At 48.1% G+C, this 11,228-nt stretch overlaps 1 protein-coding gene across 1 annotated transcript; it reads left to right on the forward strand.

Annotated features, from left to right (window-relative positions):
• The first annotated feature begins 2,147 nt into the window (after positions 1-2,147).
• EDN1 (endothelin 1) lies at positions 2,148-6,982 on the forward strand. The gene is made up of 5 exons (XM_056333475.1): positions 2,148-2,511; positions 2,753-2,900; positions 3,863-4,021; positions 4,283-4,390; positions 5,711-6,982. The coding sequence occupies exons 1-5, from the start codon at positions 2,448-2,450 to the stop codon at positions 5,847-5,849; spliced, it is 618 nt and encodes a 205-aa protein (XP_056189450.1). The 5' UTR covers positions 2,148-2,447; the 3' UTR covers positions 5,850-6,982.
• The last annotated feature ends 4,246 nt before the right edge of the window (positions 6,983-11,228 follow it).

Below are 11,228 nucleotides of genomic sequence, written 5' to 3' on the forward strand. Positions count from 1 at the left end.
TATCTTACACGAATGTGAGTCATTCTGGCTTCAAGTGCACATCTTAGAAAAAAGAATCTCAGGAAAAAATCTCTTTTAAGTAAGTGCTGGCATGAAATACAGTCTTTAAGTGACAGGCCTGGAAAGGCTATGCATATTTGTATTCTATACAGAACGATAGCTATCTTTCAACCCACACAACTACTTTGTGCTTTTTCTTTCTTTTTTTTTTTTAAACACCAAGAAACAACAACAACACAAAATTAATCTAATTTCTTTCTCAACTTTTGGATACTGATAAAGTTTATTACTTCAGTGGGCTATGATTGCTTTTTAAATGTAGCTAGGTGACCTCTGCTGGTAGATTCTTATCATAACTGCAATAATTCACACATGCAGGTACAGATACATTGGTATTCTGGTAAGTGCTGCCCTACATACACAAGAAGGCATAATACACATGAAGATACAATCCCTGCTCTGAAAAATAGACTCCCACGCTGGAAAGGTGTGAAAAGAATACCATATAACCCAGCTGTCTCTGCTCACAGATGTTTTATAGGGCAGTTTTTAGAGAACCTTTGGAAAAAAAAAGGTATGACCAACTCAGGATGGGGCCACCGGTGTTTATTCAGCACAATGGTCTAAATGCCCGCTATTTCTTGGAAAGCCCCCACGCTTCATCCTGTTAGAAGCAGGGAGGTTATACCGAAGGAAGGATTAGTCTCCGCTTGCATTCCTTTCTTGTACTCTTTCTCCTTGCAGCCATTGTGCAAGAAAGGATACCACCTAAATGGACCTTTATTCTGACTCAGCATGGCTGTAGACAGTCTGTCCACTACGAGACAGCAGCACGGTATAATTTGATACTTCAAAAAAAAAATGGCCATTCACCTGCGAGATCACAATGCAACTTGCAGTTAACAGCCGCGGTCTTTGTGATAGCCAAGGTCATTTCTATTATTACAGCACAGTGCACGGAAATACCACAAATACCAAGAGAGTCTTATCTATTTATCATAGGTGAAATTGGCATGCTTTGCAGCACAATGGCTCCACATCGGATCGCAGGCATTTGAGTTCACTTGAGTTTATATTCAGAGGCTGGCTTTCCCAGCTAGGAGCCCAGTGGATTTCATGCGTGGATATATTCGTGATGGCATTGCCACAGCCGTTTCCTAAGTGTCCAGCTTCCACACTGACAGCTGCTGTACCTCAGTGTAAAGTGGCAAACAGAAACGTGCTGGATGGCATTGCCACTGCCGTTTCCCAAGCGTCCAGCTTCCACACTGACAGCTCCTGTACCTCAATGTGAAGCGGCAAATATAAATGTGTGTGAAAACCCTTTGCCCTGACCTCACCAGGGTTAGCGGCAGGAGCCAAAGGCAAAGGCCAGGCACGGGTCTTCCCTCCTCTGCCCCCCCCCCCCCGTCCCCCCCGTCCCCCCGGCTTTATTTCCCTGCTGTTGCTCGCACAGCCCTGACCCTAAAGCTCACTCTGTGGCACGGTGTCCCCCGTCACGTAAGAAAAGGGGGGTTATGCCTGAAGGTCCCGCTGCTGCTGCTAGACCCGAACCGCCGTGGGCCCCAGACCCAGCCGGCCGGGCCGCGGGGAGCGGGGTGGGGACAGGCCCCCTCAACCCGTCACCCCCCTGCGACCCCGGCCCTCCGGCCGCCTGAGGAAGGGCGGGAGGGGTCCCTCGGCGGGTCCCCAGGCCGGGACGGCGGCGGGAGGGGACCCTCGGCGGCTCCTCAGTCCGGGACGGCGGCGGGAGCGGCGGGCCGAGCCCAGAGCCCCGGGCCGGGCGGCCGCGACACCTTCCACCGCGGGCGGCACCGCGCCTGCCGCCGCCCGGCCGGCCCCGCTGCTGTGCCAACCATCAACAACAACAGCAGCGCTGACAATAATCACGGTAATTATTGTTGTTATGGCGAGGGCCGCGGAGCCCCGCCGCCGGCCCGCCGCGCCGCCGCCAGCCAGCCGCCCGCCCGCTCCCTCAGGTGGAGGCGCAGGGCGCCCCCTGGCGGCCCGCCCGCAGCGCTGCCCGCGGCGCCCCCCCAGCCCCGCCCCTCCCCCGGGTCGCCCCCGGCCCCCCCGCCGCCGCCCCCCGCCGCTCTGAAGTTTGCAGGCGATTTCCTTTCCAGCCCGGCCTTATCTCGGCCCGCACGTTGCCGCGCGGTGACTAATAGCAGAATAACATTGTCTCGGGATAAAATAGCGCCGGGGCTGTTTACCCGCTCCATGGGGGTTCGCTATAAAAGGGCGCCGGGGACCGCCGCGCCAGCCAGACGCGCCGGGGAGCACCGAGCCGCTGCCAGCCCCCGCGCTGCGCCCCGGGCACGGCACACGGCTGCTCATCCCGCCGCCGGCACAGCCCGTCCCCGCTTTTTTCTCTTTTATTAGTTTCCCCCCCTCTTTTTTATTTTATTTTATTATTTTTTTTCCCCGCCCGCTCTCCGCCGCCTGCTATGGATTACTCCCAGATGCTCGTCTCGCTGCTCTTCGTGCTGTGCCCGGGGCTGCTGCCGGCAGGTAGGTGCCGGTGCCCCGCCGCTCGGGGCCAGTCCTGCGAGGTGGGGCTGGGGGCTGCCCGGTGGTCCCCGGGGAGAGACGCCGGGGCGAGCCGCCGTGGAGCTGCGGGGTGCGACGGGATGCGGCGGACGGGGATGCGCGGGGTGCGCGGTGGCCGCGGGTGGGGACCGCGGGTGGGGACCGGCGGTGGGGACCGCGGGTGGTGGCCGCGGGTGCTGAGCTCTGCCGCTCCCTCCCGCAGCCCCCGCAGCCCCTGCAGCCGAAGCGGGCGCCCCGCCGCCCCCCGCCGCCGCGCACCGCCGCGCCCGGCGCTGCTCCTGCTCCTCGCTGCTGGACGAGGAGTGCGTCTACTTCTGCCACCTCGACATCATCTGGATCAACACCCCCGAGTGAGTGGACCTGCGGGGGGCTGCGGCACTTGCTGGGTTTGCAGACTACTGGGTTTTCTTCTCCCGGGGCGGGGGAGGGAAAAATTAAGAACCGTAAACCCCCCTGCAGAAATGGGAAGGGGAAGAAGGAATATACTTTCACGGTTTCTCTTGCTTCCCCCCCCCCCCCCCCCCCCGCTTTTCTGCCGAGTTCAGAGGAGGAAGCATGCAGGGTTTGACAACCTAGATTGAGCAGGTAGCTCCTAACAGCCCTAACACCTGCGTTTCTAAAATCTGGACAGGCGTATTTCCTTTGGGTGCCGCTCAGCAAAGGCTGCGGGATACTTTTTGCTATGAATCAGAAGCAGACTGAATGCCAAAAGTATGATTTTGCCAGCTTGAATTTGTCTGACCGTTTTTCTTTCTGTCAAGTTGGGAGGCTAGAAAGCTTACTTTGACATGGGGCGGCTCCTTGCCACCTCTTGCTGCTCTCTGCTGTGAATTATCACATCCCACGTGTTAACAGAGCGATGTGCAGGGTCTGTTTCTACGCTTTCCTTACCAAAAAGTAGTGAGCCAGAGCCTCACCTAGTGCTGCAGCCACTGACTCAGGTCATTTGTTCTGCTGCTGGGTTTCCTCGGAGCGCAGAGGATCTGCTCCTCACTTTTATTGCTGCTTTCGATGTTGGCAGTTGCCAAAGTTCAAAGAGATGAGGTTTTATTGCTTTCTATTGCACAGGGAGGCACGGCAGCCTCATGAAATCACAATTAGAAGGTCATTAGCCTTGTCAGTAGCCATGCTAATGAATACATTGCAAGATGATCAGAAGCATTTGCATGGAAATTATGACCAATGAGGCATTCCCAATCCCACAACCTTTACTCATGCAATCGATCCCATTGATAAGATTGCCCCAAATCCCTCACTGTTTTGAAGCCACGGAATTATTTGAATGACTTTCATGTTGTCTCTTTGATCATAGGAAGACTGTTCCATATGGTCTCGGAGGCCCTTCTCGATCCAGAAGATCACTGAAGGACATGGTGCCGGAGATGCTCGCTGAACCTAGCAGCAGATGCCGATGTGCCAACCAGAAGGACAAGAAATGTCTGAACTTCTGCCAGACAGGAAAAGATCTCTGGTGCGTCTATTGTTGCTACTCTTTAAAAGGCAGTGCATGTAAAAAGTTGTGGTAGACTTACTCATTTTGGCACTTGCTGAGCGAATAATCTCCCCAAAGCCTTGCCTCCTACCTGAGTGCTCACGCTGCTATGATACATACTATGGTTTGGCCCAGAAAGATTGCTTAATACATGCCTTGAGAAGTGTTTTTGATGAGGTGCCTCACCTTGTGGACTGCAGACTTTTTTTTTTAACAGCAGTGCCTTTTCACTCTTCACAGGGCTCAGTCCACGGTGGAGAAAACCTCACGTCACCGCACCAAAGCTGGCAATTGCATTGGACCCAAATGCATGAACCGACAGCTCGTTGACAGCAAGAAAATGAAGCGGTGAGTTTCTCCTCATCCTGTTGTAGTTCCCCAGAGTAGCAATAGAGAGCACAGTTCACCTGCCTTCGGGTCAGCCTTGGGCTCAGCTGGTGATCTCAGCTTGAGAGTTACAGAGGGATTGGTGAGGGTATCTTGAGGGTTCTTCTTCACGCAGTGGGTTTGTAGCTTGTGAAGACAAGAGTGCTGAGCTCTGCCTTGCATCCTCCATTTGCTTGGAGGAAGTAGGCTTACTCGTAAGGCCTAAAGATACACCACGCTTCAGAAGAGTATGAAATACTGACAGAAATAAATAGAGCCTGTCATTTTAGTGAGCTCGTGCCCTATCTTCACTACTTAAAAAACCATCATGTCCCAACTATTCTAATGTGAAACGGAATTGGAATGCCTTTTCTTAGGTACCTTGTTTTACTGGAGGGGAAAAAAGATGATTATTGATCTGTCCAGATCTGTCTGGCTTTTTAGAATGCAGGAGACAGGTGTCTATCTGCCTTATCTCTTACGTTGCCCGATAAACCTGTGTGAAATGAGTACTGGATGTTAGCGATGGGAATGGCTGCAAAAAGGTGGAGGAAAGGGAAAACGAAGACTAAATTAATATTTAAACCAAATTTAAAATTTGACATTAAGTAGTAAATTTAAAGACTGCCCTTTGAGGTCCGCACACATTCAGTTGAGTAGCAGGAGGCAGCAGCAGCACTCCGCAGTGCAGGTCAGAGACGCGTGCGCTGGCCCTGGTGCAGCTGGGAACCCCATGGAGGTGAAGTCAGCTTTGAAGCTGAGTGTTAGTCCAGCCGTATCGGCGTATGGCACACAGAAGTTTGCCCCTACAGAAGAAGACTCTTTAGTGCTATTTTCACAAGCGGAACAGGATTTGTACGAGCAGGCAGCCTGATAATTTTGAGTGAGAGTTAAGCCCTGGAATTCTGAAATAATTTTTGAAAACGGGGCTGGCTTGCTGGCTTACTTGAAAAAAAGCACCCATTCATTGGAAGCAGGATCAGGTTTACCTAAAAGAAACAAAACAGCTGAAATGAATAACGCTGAAGACCTCTTGACTGGATACATGCTATTTAAGGAAGTCTAGGACATCTGTATTTAAATTAATATTTTAACTTATTTTAACGTTTGCATTTAATTTCTGAATCCAATATTTCAAGTGGCTTAAGTTAGCGTAGTTGTGACAGAGGCGTAGCAATCAGCAGTTTCTGAGGATCCCATGGCAGAAATCTAGACTGAGGTTTATTTAATCAAAAACTGAATGTCTGCACACTGGAGATGCATCTTCATTATTGTAACAACAAATTTCTTGGGGTTTTGCAGGCTGGAAGCCATTGGGAACAGTATCAAAGCTTCCTTCAGTATCGCAAAGCTGAAGGCTGAGCTCCAGAAAGGGCGGAAGCTGAAACATAACAGGGCGAACAAAAGGCAAAGCATTTGGGAAAGCCTGAAAGCATCCTAGTGGGAAGATCTTTCCAAATCTTTCTCATCACACTTGCTGACAAAGCGTCACCAAAACTCTCTTGACTTCTAACATTCCACGATGGCGAAGGGCCTCTCTGTCCAAGTGTTTGCACAGCAGAGCAAAACACTAAGGAAGTCCTGCATTTGGAGGTATAAAAGGAAAGGATTTCATCATTTTGGAGTTCAGATGGATGGATAGAGGGGACGAAGGGGAATCGGGAGTAACATACATGAAAAGCCATCTTTCTGAGGAAACACTTAAATATTGCTTCTGGAATGTTATCCATCAATTGAGCAGCTTTCAGGGTCTACATCAAAAGCGTCTTGCAAGGAAGACCTCACAGATGTGCTTAGAAAGGACAGAAAGCAAGATCTGAGTGGACAAACTTCAAAGCGAAAAACTGTACCTTCTGATTAAAATGCAAAAATGAACCACAGTGCTACTTTTATCAGGACTTACTGCATATATACATGTCTACCTCGCATACTGTTTGTTGCACTCCTGCTAGAGTATTTTTACACCTTGTTATTGCCTTTACTAATCAGCTGCAACCCTTTGCCTTTTTTCAGATTCCTAGTTTACTTGTACAACCAGAGTTATCTGAATGTGGGTTAGACAATGTGGTTGTTTGCATAGTCAATGTCCTTTGTGTTTGGATACCAAAGGACTCTTCAACAGAAAATAAAAGTTAGAGGACACTACTAGGTTTCCCATAACAAGGATATTTGGCTAAGTGAAGCTCTAATAATAGAAATTGTTGTGTCTTACATGCCACCAAAAATGCACTGAAGTAGGGGCGAACCAGAGGCTGTTGTGAGATTTATTCAGTGCCTTGTACATCGAGACAAAGGGTTGTTTTGAATTATGTCAAAAGGCTAATATTGGGTGAATGTTTATAGCAGTGAATTTATTCACGTTGTTGAATTTGCTGAAAGGTTGAATCTTATGTGCTTTTTTTTGTTTTGTATTTATATTCACACAAGTTCTTCATTATATTTACCATGTTGAATACCCATTAAAGTAGGCCATATTGGTCTATGCATGTCTTATGTATTTCTGTATGAAATTGGGAAATGCTTTATGCCTATCGAGGTAAATATCTTCAGAAATAAATATTTTTAATTACTGTACTGGCTTGTTTTTCTTATGCTCCGCTTTTCTGTAGGCTGTGGCTCCATGATTATGGAGGTAGATAGCCCCACGTACAGAGCTGACCTAGACGAAGCGTGTGCACTTGCTTGCCTTTCTGTCAGATCAGCCAAATCACAACACAGAAAGTTTGTGCCAGATGTGAGACAACAGATAATACTTGTTCTAGCTTCAGGCTTGCTCATTAAAACTTCATGGCAAAATTTGAATTGGCCAAACGAATTTATGCTGGAGCAGCACTCTCACATAGCTGATGTGGTTTGCATCCAACAGTGCAAATTCTAATGGTGGATTTACTGTACCATTAAAATATGGCAAATAAGGGGTTGGATAGAGATGAACTAGAGGAGAAAATGCACACACTAGATGCTTTGTAGACTACATTGCACCAGGCAGTGTTATGTTACTTATTACCATGCTATCCTGAAAGCCTCAGCCCAGCCCATGCAAGCTAAAGAGGGAGACCTCAATGGAGCCTGGCCCAAGCCCAGGAAAGAGCTAGAGCAATAGTCACACTTTGCATGTCTTCAGACACTGGCCTAGAGTGGTTATAGCTGGAAAGATACTTAAAGCAAAGCAAATAAACGGATTTAACTATCTCTGACACTATAGGGAAAAAAAGCACAAGAGTTAGACCATGGATAAAACTGAGTGGTTTGGGGTTTTTTTAAAAAAGCAAACTTTTACAAATACAGTATAAGGTGTGTGACGCTTACAAACACTGACAGCAGTCATCGTTAAAAATTTCTGAAGTTGTTCTGCATTTCTTGTCAGTATTCATTTGTCTGCAGCATTTTTCATTCTCAATCACCCTAAGGTTGGATAAAGCCCATATTGTGTTTCCTTCATGCTGTCCTGCTGTGTTTTGGAGCAGTAATTCAGCGAAGAGATGGCTGTGCTGGCAGCCTGGCCCAGGCAGGGGGAAGGAACCAGGACCCCCTATGCTTCTGCAGGGCAGGATGCAGCCCCTAGAGCCACCCTTTGATCTCTGCATCACCCATGCTCACTGCTCAGGATGCGCATGGAGCAGTGACCCCTGTCAGGTGTGAAGAGACCTCATTAACGCTCCCTGGTCTTCCATTTCTTCCCCTACCAGTAGTTGCCTTTGGCAGGGAAAATAAACAAGCAAGCAGTCCAGGCGCTCACCCAGCCTGCACAGCAGGGGAGCGAGTGGTGTGGGGTCCTCCTGCTAGGGAAGGGGCTGCGCATTGGCATCCCCATCCCAGTTGCTCCTCTTATCGCTCCCAGGAAAAAGCCAGAGGAGAGGAGCAATGCTGAGAGCAGAGGAGTGCCGCAGCAGCGCCTGTGCCATTATCAAGGCTGGCTATCTGGATTTTGTAGGTGGCCAGGCTAAATGGTGCTGTGTGTGAGATTTAGTAGCCCAAATTCCTGGCCAGCGTTTAAAGGATTCTTGAGAGACCATCCTAAAAATAAACCTGTTCCTTCTAGGGTTTACTCTGCTCATGCCTGGACTCGAAAGCTGGCTTTCTTCCTCCTTTCCTTCTCTGTAAACTGACCCCGCTGCTTGCTCACGCTGCAGTTTTGGGTGGCGAAGGGCACCCGCCAGCCTTTTGGGAAGGCACATCCCCAGAGCCATGCAAGGTGAAGTAAGAGCACTGAGCCCGAGCAGCAACACAAAGAGCACAAAGAAGGTGAGATGCCCCGATGCCAGGGGCTTGCAGGCTTTGGGAAGAGTGGCCAAAGCTGTTTCATGGTGCCCAGCCTGTACCAGGGGTCTGGCTGCATGCGGCGGAGCCGGGGGGGGGATGCACCCCTGCCCCTGCTCCTGCACTATTTACCTTCTGGCATAGAAGCATAAACTGTAGGTTACCCTGGTTTGCATTAATGAGCTGGACCGAAAACCAGAATTTAACAGTCTGTTTGTCTCTGAATAAGCAAAAGGGAACATGAAGCATTTTATCTGAAGGCTGGCTCATGTACAAGCACCAGGGTCTGCCCCAGAGGTTTGCTCCTTCTCAAAGTGAGCTCCATGGCAGAAAGAGATTCAACCACTCAGGCCAGAGCCCGGGGTGAAAGGAGAGGCATGGCATGTGCTGGGATTGATGGCACTGAACAAAGAGCCGTGTAAAAGTACATTCTTATAATAAACGACCTGAGCAAAAAAAATATTCTACCTGAAGCCAACGGAAACATTGTGGTGACTGCAGAAGCAAGGCTGCGGAGTCAGGGCTCTCGTTCTTCCAACTAGAACTAATCGCATTTTTTCTCTTAAAAAGTAAAATCTTTTGTGACTGTGATCTGTTTCCAAGTGAAAGGTTCTTCTAATCCAGGATGAAATTTGAGAAGGATGAAGGGAAGCACCTAGAGAAGAGGGCCACCACCTTCCAGTGTGGCCATGCTCTAATGGTCCTAAAATACACCTGATGTATGGAAATTCCAGCTAGGATGAAGAGCAGGGAAATGCCCCATTCCCAGGCTGTTACCAAATTGCATTTCCCTCCTCTGATTTTTCCTGGGCTCAGGATGGCCATTTCTGAATTAGCAAAAATTTTGCAGGAAAAAACAACTATTCCTCTCGGAAATCAAGCATGCCATACTTATTTTGATTCGATGCTGTGTGTAATTCTTTCTTGCTCAGCTGGTTTATTTTTATTTTCTCTGGTTAAAGGGTGTTTTGACTATCTATCAAAACAAGGTATACAATAAAACAAAGCTTCGACATGTGAGTCAGGCTTCAAGTCAGGAAAATACTACAATGCTACTGAAATTCTTTGCATCTTATCTACGTAATTCTGACTTAATTTTTTTCCAGAAATGGCAATGCTAATCTGCACCATGTTATCACGAACCGCCCCAAAATAATTCACGCAGGATGTCCTAATGTTGCCTATAGAAGTTACCAAATACCAGCCTCTTTGTTCATATTTCCTTACATTAGGATAAATTTAGCCACCACAACAGGCTTCTATATTTACAAACACAGACTGAGCTGGATAAACCGCTGTTTGAATCCTATCTGATGTTTACTTTCTTCACGCTTAACTGTTTGCCTCTGTGTATATAAAACTATATCAATTTTGACTTTGCCTGCATCACGGTGCTATTATTAGGTTCCTTGGTTAGAAATCCAGCTTCCGTGCTCGGCCAATATCTTTATTTAATTTACTGTTCTTCCTTTGTGACCTAGGAAACAAAAGGACAGAGTTTTTGATTAATTAGAGGAGAATGCTTGGAAGCTGTGATGGTGAGTGTAAGTATGTGAAGAGACAGAGAGCCACAGATAAAGTACAAAGATAGCAGCAGGATCGTTTTTCCCGAGGTAAACATCGTGCAAACGACATTTTGGAAACTTAGCCGGAATGGGTGTTCGTGTCTTTCTTTATTTTCTATCTCCCGATCAAATCTGAGCTAGGTGAAAAATGATAGGGAAGCCTATTTTGCTATTTCTCAATATGGTTAAACAATCGGTTGGTATGTCTTAGCGGTGTGCCCGGGACTGCTCTGATCAGGTCAAGGAGACCTGAGTTCTGCCTGAAGTCCACTGGGTCAGTCGGTCAGCCAACAATTCCCTCAGCTTTTGAGGCATCCTTTCTGCCAGTGAAAAGGAGACCAAAATTTGACCCAGAAAGGTTTTGTTCTTTCTGATACCAGCATGGGGCGGGGGGGGGGGGGGGGCAGATGGACACTGCTTTGCTGATGCCAGCACAGGGCTCCAGCAGCTCTTGCTGCTCTTGGTCTGGGTTGGGTTGGGTTTTTTTTTTTGTTTTGTTTTGTTTTTTTCCTCCTGCAAGCATTTTCTGGTAACAAATTAGATAAATATCACTTTGGTAAGCAATGGGACAGTTTGCCTCTGGCTCAAGAAAGCTGCATTCAGAAATGGATGAGCCCTGTGGAGTTTGCGGTTTCATTGACCTCTCCAGCTATTTTGGGGGCTGCAGAAATGATTTGAGTTCACCAACTGTAATTCAAGCCCACACTGTTGTTGCTGTGGTTTTCCCCCTCAAGAAATATTTTTTTTAGAAAAAAAAAAAAACAACAACCCTAGACCTAACTTTTTTCTAGCTAGAGGAAAAATGTATGTAATGTGCCAGTCACTAGAAACAAATCCAACCTCTAGTCTGGCAAGGAGAAAGCAGCATGCATTTTGGTCTTATGTATTGGATTTATATTTTCTTCTTTTTTCTCCGTCTCTTTTTCCCAGACACAATTCAGCCAAGCACTTGGTGAAGTGCCTATCATGAAAAATTAGCTGATGCCCTAAGGAAT

This window comes from Falco biarmicus, chromosome 3 (genome assembly GCF_023638135.1).
Source record: "Falco biarmicus isolate bFalBia1 chromosome 3, bFalBia1.pri, whole genome shotgun sequence".
NCBI classification, from domain to species: Eukaryota; Metazoa; Chordata; class Aves; order Falconiformes; family Falconidae; genus Falco; species Falco biarmicus.

Coding starts and splice junctions, on each gene's coding strand:
- EDN1 (XM_056333475.1), top strand. CDS start 2,448: ATGGATTACTCCCAGATGCTCGTCTCGCTGCTCTTCGTGCTGTGCCCG. Junction 2,512..2,752: donor CCCGGGGCTGCTGCCGGCAG/GTAGGTGCCGGT, acceptor TCCCTCCCGCAG/CCCCCGCAGCCCCTGCAGCC. Junction 4,022..4,282: donor CAGACAGGAAAAGATCTCTG/GTGCGTCTATTG, acceptor CACTCTTCACAG/GGCTCAGTCCACGGTGGAGA.